Source organism: Bombina bombina, chromosome 2, assembly GCF_027579735.1.
Source record: "Bombina bombina isolate aBomBom1 chromosome 2, aBomBom1.pri, whole genome shotgun sequence".
Classification (NCBI taxonomy): Eukaryota; Metazoa; Chordata; class Amphibia; order Anura; family Bombinatoridae; genus Bombina; species Bombina bombina.
The window spans coordinates 620,855,272-620,869,154 of NC_069500.1; the positions used below are offsets into that span (position 1 = coordinate 620,855,272).

The 13,883-nt window shown below is 37.6% G+C and overlaps 1 protein-coding gene across 2 annotated transcripts in view; it reads left to right on the forward strand.

Moving 5' to 3' along the window:
* RIC1 (RIC1 homolog, RAB6A GEF complex partner 1) overlaps nucleotides 1-9,258 on the forward strand; it is a 514,431-nt gene extending 505,173 nt beyond the window's left edge. For both annotated transcript variants that reach the window (XM_053702556.1, XM_053702557.1), the window contains 4 exons: nucleotides 684-875; nucleotides 4,706-4,883; nucleotides 5,178-5,366; nucleotides 7,165-9,258. In XM_053702556.1, coding sequence (XP_053558531.1) covers nucleotides 684-875; nucleotides 4,706-4,883; nucleotides 5,178-5,366; nucleotides 7,165-7,450 — 845 coding nt within the window. In that variant the 3' untranslated portion in view covers nucleotides 7,451-9,258. The remainder of the gene's footprint in view (nucleotides 1-683; nucleotides 876-4,705; nucleotides 4,884-5,177; nucleotides 5,367-7,164) is intronic.
* The last annotated feature ends 4,625 nt before the right edge of the window (nucleotides 9,259-13,883 follow it).

Sequence of the window (13,883 nt, forward strand, 5' to 3'; positions counted from 1 at the left end):
ATATGCCTGGCACGTCCTTGGTCGTTAAGTGACATCCTATGGAGGATATGCCTGGCACGTCCTTGGTCGTTAAGTGACATCCTATGGAGGATATGCCTGGCACGTCCTTGGTCGTTAAGTGACATCCTATGGAGGATATGCCAGGCACGTCCTTGGTCGTTAAGGGATTAAAGGGATATGAAACCCACATTTTTTTCTTTCATGATTCAGAAAGAGCATGTAAATTTACATTCCTACTTTTTCATATAAAGATACCAAGAGAATGAAACAAAATTAATAGGAGTAAATTAGAAAGTTGCTTAAAATTGTATGCTCTATCTGAATCATGAAAGAAAAAAAAATGTGGGTTTCATATTCCTTTAAGCTATCCAAAGAACACATTAATTGCATAATTTAACTTGTAATGACAATTTGTGCAACAAGCATAATAATAGCTCATTTTATCCTATTGTTGGCTTAAATTTTAGCCAGGCTGTCAGTAAAATTAGCTGTGTGGTGTGCGTTTAGGTCCTGGGGAGAATGTTTTATATAGATATACCTTCTTTTTGCTTTTTACTGATTTTTGGAACATTTTGTAACTTCGGACCAGTTACTGTATTGAAAACTATATGGTAGATATCACTTGCATTTCCTGTGTTGGAAGTAGCATGTATTTGATTCCCTCTATCTCTTCCTGTTACCAGTGGTTGGAGAGCAATTCTTGAAGTCTCAGTCTGCTGATAGCTTCCTGAACATGGACATGGAAACTGGCACGTCCAACCCTCCCAGAAGTCACAGCTGGTTGGGCAGTGAGGGCACCACTCAGAGAGAGATGGACAGCTCCTCATTCCACAGCCCTCACACCCAGGAAGCTTTTCTGTCTCCGTTATTAAAAGGTAGGGTCAGTTATTTTTTCATGTGGGTTCTTTAGTTCATATTGTACAGCTGTCTGCTTGGTGAAAGCATGAATTCTGTGTATTGTGTTTTAGCTCTTAATGCCATTAGTAGATGTCAGCCTTATAAGGATATCAAAACTTAATTTGTACACAATCTGTAGACAAATATGCAATTATTTTATCTGCTCCATTCTAACCTTCTGTTTAGTGTTTTGTGATGTTTCATGTCAGTTCCGTTATTCATTTAACTGTCATGTTGCTAAATGGTCACACTCAGCACTCAGTATTTGCTGGAACTGTAAAGGCATCTGTACTGTTGCAATGTTGCAAAATCAGTGGTATGACAATAAGTATGCATACTTGTACTCACAGCTAATGCAAAGCCTATACTGCAGTGAGTATGCTTACTTGTACTCACAGCTAATGCAAAGCCTATACTGCAGTGAGTATGCTTACTTGTACTCACAGCTAATGCAAAGCCTATACTGCAGTGAGTATGCTTACTTGTACTCACAGCTAATGCAAAGCCTATACTGCAGTGAGTATGCTTACTTGTACTCACAGCTAATGCAAAGCCTATACTGCAGTGAGTATGCTTACTTGTACTCACAGCTAATGCAAAGCCTATACTGCAGTGAGTATGCTTACTTGTACTCACAGCTAATGCAAAGCCTATACTGCAGTGAGTATGCTTACTTGTACTCACAGCTAATGCAAAGCCTATACTGCAGTGAGTATGCTTACTTGTACTCACAGCTAATGCAAAGCCTATACTGCAGTGAGTATGCTTACTTGTACTCGCCGCTAATGCAAAGCCTATACTGCAGTGAGTATGTTTACTTGTACTCACCACTAATGCAAAGCCTATACTGCAGTGAGTATGCTTAATTGTACTCACAGCTAATGCAAAGCCTATACTGCAATGAGTATGCTTACTTGTATTTACAGCTAATGCAAAGCCTATACTGCAGTGAGTATGCTTACTTGTATTCACTGCTAATGCAAAGCCTATACTGCAGTGAGTATGCTTACTTGTATTCACCGCTAATGCAAAGCCTATACTGCAGTGAGTATGCTTACTTGTATTCACAGCTAATGCAAAGCCTATACTGCGGTGAGTGTGCTTACTTGTACTCACCGCTAATGCAAAGCCTATACTGCGGTGAGTGTGCTTACTTGTACTCACCGCTAATGAAAAGCCTATACTGCAGTGAGTATGCTTACTTGTACTCACCACTAATGCAAAGCCTATACTGCAGTGAGTATGCTTACTTGTACTCACCACTAATGCAAAGCCTATACTGCAGTGAGTATGCTTACTTGTATTCACAGCTAATGCAAAGCCTATACTGCAGTGAGTATGCTTACTTGTACTCACAGCTAATGCAAAGCCTATACTGCAGTGAGTGTGCTTACTTGTACTCACAGCTAATGCAAAGCCTATACTGCAGTGAGTATGCTTACTTGTACTCGCCGCTAATGCAAAGCCTATACTGCAGTGAGTATGTTTACTTGTACTCACCACTAATGCAAAGCCTATACTGCAGTGAGTATGCTTAATTGTACTCACAGCTAATGCAAAGCCTATACTTCAGTGAGTATGCTTACTTGTATGCACCGCTAATGCAAAGCCTATACTGCAGTGAGTATGCTTACTTGTATTCACCGCTAATGCAAAGCCTATACTGCAGTGAGTATGCTTACTTGTATTCACAGCTAATGCAAAGCCTATACTGCAGTGAGTATGCTTACTTGTACTCACAGCTAATGCAAAGCCTATACTGCAGTGAGTGTGCTTACTTGTACTCACCACTAATGCAAAGCCTATACTGCAGTGAGTATGCTTACTTGTACTCACCACTAATGCAAAGCCTATACTGCAGTGAGTATGCTTACTTGTATTCACCGCTAATGCAAAGCCTATACTGCGGTGAGTGTGCTTACTTGTACTCACCGCTAATGCAAAGCCTATACTGCGGTGAGTGTGCTTACTTGTACTCACCGCTAATGAAAAGCCTATACTGCAGTGAGTATGCTTACTTGTATTCACCGCTAATGCAAAGCCTATACTGCGGTGAGTGTGCTTACTTGTACTCACCGCTAATGCAAAGCCTATACTGCGGTGAGTGTGCTTACTTGTACTCACCACTAATGCAAAGCCTATACTGCAGTGAGTATGCTTACTTGTACTCACCACTAATGCAAAGCCTATACTGCAGTGAGTATGCTTACTTGTACTCACCACTAATGCAAAGCCTATACTGCAGTGAGTATGCTTACTTGTATTCACCGCTAATGCAAAGCCTATACTGCGGTGAGTGTGCTTACTTGTACTCACCGCTAATGCAAAGCCTATACTGCGGTGAGTGTGCTTACTTGTACTCACCGCTAATGAAAAGCCTATACTGCAGTGAGTATGCTTACTTGTATTCACCGCTAATGCAAAGCCTATACTGCGGTGAGTGTGCTTACTTGTACTCACCGCTAATGCAAATCCTATACTGCGGTGAGTGTGCTTACTTGTACTCACCGCTAATGCAAAGCCTATACTGCAGTGAGTATGCTTACTTGTACTCACCGCTAATGCAAAGCCTATACTGCAGTGAGTATGCTTACTTGTACTCACCACTAATGCAAAGCCTATACTGCAGTGAGTATGCTTACTTGTACTCACCACTAATGCAAAGCCTATACTGCAGTGAGTATGCTTACTTGTATTCACCGCTAATGCAAAGCCTATACTGCGGTGAGTATGCTTACTTGTACTCACCGCTAATGCAAAGCCTATACTGCAGTGAGTATGCTTACTTGTACTCACTGCTAATGCAAAGCCTATACTGCAGTGAGTATTGCTTACTTAAAGAGACACTGAACCCAATTTTTTCTTTCATGATTCAGATAGAGCATGACATTTTAAGCAACTTTCTAATTTACTCCTATAATCAAATTTTCTTTGTTCTCTTGCTATCTTTATTTTAAAAGCAGGAATGTAAATCTTAGCAGCCAGCCCATTTTAGGTTCAGCACCATGGATAGAGCTTGCTTATTGGAGGCTTACGCTTACCCACCAATAAGCAAGCATAACCCAGGTTCTCAACCAAAAATGGGCCGGCTCCTATGCATCACATTCCTGCTTTGTAAATAAAGATAGCAAGAGAACTAAGAAAAAATGATAATAGCAGTAAATTTAGAAAGTTGATTAAAATTGCATGCTCTATATGAATCCTGAAAGAAAAAGAATATGGGTATCATATTCCTTTAAACTATCCAAAGAACACTTTAATTATATAAAAGAAAAAATTTGGGTTCAGTGTCCCTTTAAACATTTCTGCAAAGAAAGCAAACAAAAGGGTGTCTCCTGTGTGTATAAGCAAATCCAAATGGTACTCCTATTGGTTAAAATATATACAGGGTACTCGCATTTGGTAGCAGCACTCAATTGTGCTTATAGACGCAGACTGAAGATTTGTAGTGCATCACTATTCTCCAGCAATCTGGAACTCCAATGTGAGGTGTGTTGAAGGTAGAAAAACGGGAACCAAAGAATTTGTTGAAGGTTGAATATAAATTTAATCAACAATAAGATAAAATAGTTAAAAGGGTCATATAGACCCACAAAGAAAAGGTTTTAACAAATTGGTTAACCCTTAATGTAATGCAACGCGTTTCTCTGCTTCCCAGCAGTTTCCTCAGGCAGTAAGTATGCTTGCTTGTACTCACAGCTAATGCAAAGCCTATAGTGCAGTGAGTACATTACTTGTTAGAAAACAAAAAACAGTTTCTTATTCAGTAGTTTTATTGTTTTAATGAAAATGCTTAATTTGAATGCAGGAGATGAATGTAGTATTGGCTCAGCAACTGACCTGACAGAGACCAGCTCAATATTGGATGGGGACTGGACAATGGTAGATGAGAATTTCTCCACCTTAAGTTTGACTCAGTCCGAACTTGAGCACATTTCCATGGAGTTGGCTAACAAAGGGCCGCACAAGTCACAAGTTCAGCTACGGTAAGTCTTGGCCAATTATGACCGGTAGTTTGATGTGTTTACAAACTGCTGCTAGTCATTTGTCATGCTAAATTAAAGGGTTAAATTACTCGGGCCTCCAGATTTATTTATTGACCGTTGAAATTTTAGAGAAATAAAAATAGCTGTTTGTGTTATAATTAACTAAATACATTTGTTTTGATAAGCACATTGTTTTCTACAGAATTGAATCACCTTTCAGATGTGCTTTACTGTGTTAATGTAGTATGTTAGTCTGGTGGGTGCATTTTTATTAAAACGAAATTCTTCACACAGGTACCTACTGCATGTTTTCCTGGAAGCAGGTTGTCTTGAGTGGTGTGTGATTATTGGCCTTATACTGAGAGAATCTGCCATTATAAATCAAGTGTTTAACTTGATGCAGTGCCCTGAAGTGGCCGAGGAGATGTTACAGGGTATACAGAGTGGGCTTCAAGCTGTGGATACATGGGCAACCACAGACTGGTAAGTGTATGATACCTTTACATACTCATGTTGCATAAAGTGTTGGTTGAATATTCATGTGTGGCATATTTATAATAATAATTGTGCATGTTAGTGCATTTTTCATTTACAAAGTGAACTTAAATGAAAACTAATACATTTGCTATTGTTATAAATACTTTTCTGCATGAAAAAAGGGTAAATTAAAGCTATTTCATTTAGAAACTAACCAGAAGTAGACTATTTGTCCATGGGATATAAGCTCATTGGCTGATATCTGTTGAGCCTCATTATACATTAACATACATGTCAATACATTGTCACAGGAGCCAGTTCCCCCACCCACCTTGCCTTGCTAAATATAATTATTATCAGGTATTTATAAAGCGCCAGCACATTACGCAGCTCTATACAAGTAGTAATTAAAGGGACAGTTTACTCAAACTTTTTCTCCCCTTTAATTTGTTCCCAATGATCCATTTTACCTGCTGGAGTGTATTAAATTGTTTACAAGTATTTCCATTACCCTTATATTGGCATTTGAAATTGTTTATTTAGCCTGTGGTATCTCCACCTATTCTGAAAGTTTTTGGCCTCCAGGCCAAGCTGTGTTAACACAGCCAGTAGAAGAAATTACACTCCCAGTGGGTTATAGAAGAGATAAGGTAATAAAATGTTAATTTTCCATTGTTCTCTCCAAGTATTGGTGATTGGTTTATGGACAGATATAAGATAAAGAAGCAGGCATATGTACACAATGTGATAAAGTAAATGAGATCTGATTATACCTACAAGCTCAACCTATTTTATTAGGCTGTGGCTTCAAAACACAAAATCAACTAATTCATATACACAAATACGTCTTAAAAAAACTAATCTCATGCATTTTATACTCTGCATCTGATAAAAAAAGTAATTAGAAACACATTAAGGGAAAAACAATTTTATAGTGTACTGTCCCTTTAAACATTACAGGGATGCATCACATTCACAAACAAGTACAGTAGGGGTAAATAACAGTTGTTGGTGCATTAATTCAGTTATACAAAAGGAGAGGAGTGCCCTGCCCTTGAGCACAATCAGTAGTAGTTTACTTTAAATACAATGTGGCCAACAGGTAGAGAGGCTCTCAAGCTTACAATCTAAAGGAGAGGGAATGGACACAAAAGGTAAGGAGAAGGGAAGTAAGTCTGATATAAGGCAGTGTAACTGAGAGTGAGTGATGTGTGTGGCGAGCACTGTCTGTGTATACATATGTGACTCTGCACAGGTAACAGTATGAGATGGTTTTGCTAGCAAGGGCTCTTACAGCTATATTATAGAGAATTCAGTGGCATTACAGGTTGGTAGCTGTCTTTAATTTTTTTGTGCCACGGAGAACATACCTCTGAAATATTTAATATTACAGGTACATAAGTATTTCTACCAGTACCACACTGGACTCTATATTCATGTATATATAACATTTAGAAATATTTACTACAGAAACATTGTGTTTACAGACATGACCACACATAATATACCATGAAAAGGAAAACGTATATTAGTCACATGCTTGTCTAATCATTATTCTTATTTTAGCCACTTTATGAAGCACAGTCTATGTGTGCAGCATACTTGTTTGTAACGTGAACGCCTCTCAAGGGAGCAATGAAATTAATAATGTTATCAGTAAACAGCTATTACTGTGTGCTGTCTGTATGAATGCAATGTACCCTAAGTAAACATCTGATTGTGTTGTGTAGCAAGAGTGCATAGTACCATTCACTTAGCGTGTAGTTTAAGTAACATCTATCTCCCTGTACCTCTTGTTCTGCAGCCCAGGATACAAGCCATTCCTAAACATTATAAAACCTCATCTGCAGAAGCTGAGTGAAACCTCTGCAGAGCAGGTGCAGCCTGAAGCCTTTCAGCCAACAGTCATCATGAAGGTTACAGAGCAATCCAGCCCCAGATCAGAGGAAAGTCGCAGCTCTGCCAGCCTCAGCTCCAGCCCTCAGAGTGAGGCCAACAGCAGTATCATTGTTAGACATGAAGAGGACATGTCACAGCAAGAACAGGAGGAGGCCTTCCAGGAGGGAAGCTATGACTGCATTGTTTCCTAACAGCAAGCTTTGTACATAAGCATCACAGCAGTATTATTGGTTTTACCACCAGTGGCTGATTTGGGTGTAGCATCAGCACTGGGTACAGTGGCTTCCAGGAAAGCATTACTTTGAGGACATTTTAAGCATTATATACACACACACACATGCACACTATATATATATATATATATATATATATATATATATATATATATATATATATATATATATATATATATATATATACATACACACACATATATATATATACATACACACACTTGTTTCAAGAAACAAACCAGAATTGTATCACCTTCTGGTGTTTAAAATTGAAAAATCTTTCTCCTTATTTATAACCTTCAGTTTGTATGACGTGCCCTGTATGATTGTGTTAATATTGTTCCTTGGAGAAGACCTGGCAATCTCACAACTGACCTTGTTACACTTTGCAGCTTTTTCAATATGATTTTAGTTTTGAGCCTTTTGTTTGGAAAAGAAAAGTTCAACCACTTGTTTCGTCTCCTCCAGAAGAGCCGTAAACACATTTCTAGCGGTTTGCATGCTGCTAAGATTCTTATGTGCAATATGCCGGCTTAATTGTCAATATTTTGAGGAATGATAACACAAGTGTTAAGGCAAATATGCACCTTGTCCAGCGTTGAAGATGCTTTTCAGTGAGATCCGAAGAGAGAAAAATCTTCAACATTGAATATTTGGGTGCTCTGATTTTTTTCCCCTTCATATGTCTGATATGGTTTGGTATTAAACACTTGTAAATATTCTGTATTTTTGTGAATACTCTATAAACTTTAAGAATGCTATTATTATATTTGGACTTGTTCTTTAACTTAAGCTAGCCTGTAGCTGGCTGGATAGCCATTTCCGCTCTTTGCAATGGACACGGTCATCAGACACACTGTGCTCTCACAGAATTCATGTTTTTAAACTACTGTGATCTATCCAGATGGTCATCGGAAACTTAAGACTGATTTTTAAACATGGTACAATAAGGTTTTTATTTATTACCTTTGTACAATAATTTACGTGAATATAGATTTTTTTTTGTGTGTAAATAAATTCTGTAATCATGCTATTTGCTATGGTAATTTCAATTTGAAGCAAAATGTATTTTTGACCATTTTATAACATGTATGATTTCATTTTAACTTTTCATAAAACATGCCTGTTTGAAAAGACTGCTTGAAACACGTATGTTATATATGGTTGGTTTTCCTCTTCACTCATCCTGTTTGTCGCTGTCTTTTCCGTAACCAATCCCATATGTAAATTAAAGCCGAGATCCTCAACAGTATTAAAATGTCGTTATCGGCTTGTTTGTACTGTGCAATTTGAACAAAACAAGTGCAACATATTTTATACGAGACGTACATGTTTATTTTTATAACAGATATATTTGACTATTAAGTGGACCAAAATGTTTAATATTTGTAGCAACGTGAGTGTAGTAATATTATACAATACTGTTGGTGGGGAAAACGAGTTTAAAATTTCATGAATTTGCAAATTTGTGCCCAGCTAGTTTACACATCGATTACATCAAGGGTTTGGTTAAACCTCGTTAGTGGGAAATAAAAAGCACTGTCAGATGATGATGATCATTTGTTTTAGCAAACCTGTGGTTTTCTCTGCGTCTCTCTACTTTAGAATTCTCAGATTATCTTCTTATAAACGGGTTACTGTTTTCTTTTTAATAAAGTTTCTCCCTTAAGACAGAAATCTCTTGGATTTGGTCACATTTGCAAAATGCATATTTTGTCACACACCGATACAAGGAAGTGCAATAATGAATAAACATATGACAAGTACTTATCGCGTCTGATTGATTGCTCTACAATATTAAATGGTTTAACCCTTTCTAGGTTGGAAACTTGCATCACTTGAGTAAAGCCTATACTTTTATTAACTTAGAGACATTAAATTGCTGGGAACAACTACAGTAGTAGGTTTACTACCTGATATGCTATTGATTTTTGTCTTGTGACTGTAACTCTTTTTAAAGTTGGTCTCTTATTTTAACCCTTTACTGGTGCCAGTTAGTGATGCTCTGTGCCTTCAAACTGAGAGCTGCCATCTTGGAGATGAAGTATTCCTGTAACAGAAGTGGTGAGCACAGATCAGTGACTATCAGTTTAGCATGCACAATACAGGGCAGGAGTTTTTGCAGTAGCTGCATTGCTTTAATATTATTCCCAAATGCTTTTTTTTATATTTATGTAACTTTTTTAGACTGTGTGTAAACTACTTTTGCTCTTTAATTTGTGAGCTTAACCAAATTGCAAGGCACAGCTGTCATCACTGACCTATCACTGAGTGAAATAATATGCGCACTCCAAGAGGGTAGTGCCCAGTATGAGGATATGGAGCTTGACTAAGGGGCACCTGTAATGGTTTTACATAAGAGAAGGGCTTTGAATACAATAGCATAGTGAGCAGTAGCCATGATACTGTATTAGTACCTAAGAGCTGCTTTTCTTGTTTCTTAAACTGCATGTAAAGCATAGAAACCTATCATTTGACAGCAGTGCTTAATCCTTATATATATTCCAAATCTTGAATTAATTGACTGTATTTGTGGAGTAACATTTATACAAAAACAATGTGTAGAGAAAATAACTCATTGTGTAGTTCATTAACAAATTCAGACAAGTCAGATGGCTTGCTTTTCCCACAGAAAAACTCTGAATACATTGTTTCCAATGCAGCAAAGGATTCTGGGTAAGATATGCAAATGAGGTTCACAATGACTCACTTTTTTTACTTCAGTCTGCTTTTAGGCAGACTCCCTTTATGCCATAGTATCGCTGTATACACAGCTTCTAAGCTTAGCTAGGTATAATACAGTGATTCAGACCATCCCAGGACAGCTGTTTTGTGTTTTTTGCCACTCATCACAAATAGACAAATAAAGTAGGAGGTACCCTCTGTCTTTCTTGTAAGTATAGTATAATTTGTGTTTGAGATTATTATATTCACAAAGTGTGTGTTGGTTATTATCTTCCCAAACACCACAGCTTTTAAACTGTTTTGCAGATGCAAAGCTCTGGGAACTCCATATAATTACTTACATTTGTTTAATTCATCTTTAGCAAACTATAGTAAAACAAAATCTGCACTCTGTCTGTCTTACTGCTGGTAAGAGATTCAAACGCTATATCGTTAGATTAGGATATTTTGTTTTACTATTGCAAAACCGGAGGCAGTTGTTCATATTAAGGATACGTGCCTTTATATAAATTATTAGCTTACACTATATAATGTAGCAGGTCAGATTACACAGGTGTGTGCTTCACACAAACATTAGTCTTTTTGTTTGCTTTATGTAATGGATTTTTGGCTACTCTATTACGTGCCGTCTTGCTGAAGGTAAAAACTTCACAGGCCTCCCTCATACACATACACTTTGTACACATCCCTTCAGTTTTTGCTTTAGTCCGTCTGGCTTATGATGGTGTTAGCTGAATCTCAGCCTGACAGCTTTATTTTGCACAAATTAAAAATGTGACCCCTCAATATATGGATTCTTGTACCACAAAGGCCAGGACAACCTTTACCTCTATCAGGCTGTTTGAATCTAGCATGTTTTAAAAGGGTTTGCAAAGTCAGATTGAAACTTTCATGATTCCTATAGAGCATACAATAATAAACAACTTTTCAATTTACTTCTTGATATCCTTTGTTGAAAAACATACCTAAGTTATGCTCAGGCAGAGCAATGCACTACTGGGAGCTGCTGCACATATATATCCTGTAGACTGTAAGCTCTCCAGAGCAGGGCCCTCTTCCTCCTGTGCTAGGTTGTTTAGTTTGTTTTTGTATCTTATTACAATGTCTTGTCATTGTACACCGCTATACAAATAAAGGATAATATATGCCTGTTGGTTCAACTAATGTGTTCAGCTAGCTCCCAGTGCACATTGCTGCTCCTTCAAGAAAAGATACCAAGAGAATTAACTAAATTTGTTGGGGGTTTTTTAAATGATATGCTTATCATTAATTGGACATGACACCCACACATTTTCTTTCCTGATTCAGGGAGAGTATACAACTGTAAAAATTCCAATTTATATCTGCTAACAAATTTCCTGCATTCTCTTGGTATCCTTTGTTGGAGCAGCAGTGCACAACTGGGAGCCAGCTGAACACATAGGATGTGATAGACTAGCAGGTATTCATGTGTCTAATCAATCGTCTGGTTCCTGACTAATCACAGCTTTGTATGTCAGACCAACAGGTTTTTGATTACTTATTATTATACTTTATTTATGAAGCGCCAACATATTCCACAGCGCTCTCCATGGATACAGTTCATTTAAATAAAACAATGATATAAAACTTGTAAGAGACAGGACAACATTTACAAACACATACAGGAGGAATTGAGGGCCCTATTCCAGTGGGAACTTACAATCTAGTTCACATGTAAGAGGAGTTATATTGGTTATTTAGCCTGTTTTGAGATAAGAATAGATATTTATACCTCAAATTTGAATTTAATTTTTTTTTTTTTTTGCAATACAAAGAGTCATCAGTGGTTTGTATCATGTAAACATCATTGTCAATTTGATGCCAGGCACCACTGACTCTGCTGGAGAAAGATTATTCTTAGTTTTTACATTTTATAATGTTGGCTTCTAGGTCTGATATCTAGATATGCTCCACATACATGTGCACAGTAAACACTCTTATTCAAATGTGTATTGTAAAAAATGTGTCTAACCATTTAACCTTACATAGAAGATCTTTGTTAGTATGGAAGGTCCCTCGAAGAACTTTAATCAAAACCGTAAAGAGCTTTGCAGGAGGTACCAAACAATAGGTTGTAAGCTCATGATCGTTAACCTCAATTCCTTTTATTTGTCTCATATGTTTTGTCACAAACTTAATATACTACTGTACAAATTAATTACCTTATTACTTTCATGGATAATATGGACAGGAAAGCAGACATTACAATTGTTTGAGGCTGCTGGCTCTACTTTCTGGATTGCTGTGGATCTAATTGTAGATGTGGTAATCTAAGAGAAGGCTATCTAAACGTCATTAATCAGTGTAAGGCAAGAGACGGACCTTAGTAGGGTTGCCAGCTGGACACCTAGTAGGTGACACTAGTAATAGGTGGGTCATAAAAGGCTCTTGCACAAAGCTCTATTTAAGCCCACTCTTGACCCTGCCATACATATTTGTCACAAATGAGCAGTGATTTTATCCATAAGCTTCCACTAAAACTCAAATTGATTATTTCACCTCTTTGGCTTTTTCCTCTGCTCTCCCAGGACATGGGTGCTACCATGTTAAGATCTATCTTTCATTGCATTCAGTGCTTATGTCCCTGCTTTAATACAACTCCCACACATACAATTCTGTAAATCAATCTCATAAACACTTAACTACAACCCCTCTACACTTTTCAAATTTGAAAAACTACACAGTATTGAAGTGTTTTTCCACTGCAGTCCTTTTTGTTCTATTAATCATTCAAATGTTCCCAAACTCTAGTTCTAATCTCTCTTGATATTTGACAACATACTGCAAGTACCAAAACTCACATTCCAATACATATTATCACCCACGTAGTTCTGCATTTAGCATAGAAGCACATTTCAAAAATGTTACCAGTACTGCTGAATGTATTGCCTACAGCCAAGACATGCTTTCCAACTACTGAATCCGCATTTATAGTTACCTTCAGTTCATAGCCAATTAGTTGAAGTCTACTTTCTCTTATCACACTGGGACGGTGTAATTAAGTTGCAGAATACACAAATTCTTCTTCGAAATGCTACTAATGTTATAGTACAGCAAGCTATATTAAATGCTAAAGATGATGGCATCACTCCTGAAGTTCTCCTTCTGTACAATTTCATCATCGGGTGCTGTATATGACCACACTTGTTGCATATGTAATTGCTGATTGTCATACCCCCTAATACAAAAGATCTCCTTCAACTACATAACCTAACTCATATTCTTTATCAGAATTTGCATATCTCCTAATTCTAAAAAAGTGGCTTTCTTTCCTAAGATATGGAGAGTCCACAACGTCATCAATTACTAGTGGGAATATCACTCCAGGCCAGCAGGAGGAGGCAAAGAGAAGCCACAGCAAAGCTGTTAGGTGTCACTCCCCAACCCATAATCCCCAGTCATTCTATTTGCCTCTGTCAATGGAGGAGGTGAAGTTTGGTGTCTGAAGAAATAAATTCCTTTTTTGGGCATTTTGTCCTGCAAGCAAGGATTTGGAGTTTAGCTTAGTCCACGTTAATCTCTTCAGTAGAGTAGTGGTTGCTTTTAAGCAGTTAGGAAGTTGTGAGGTAGTCCTTGCTGTGTTCCTAACATATTGCTGCCCTAGCTATAGAAAGCCAGTGTTGGCTACTCTGTTCGTTCTTTTTTCTAAAGGTCTCTGTAAGGACAGGAGTATGTGTCCTTTCAC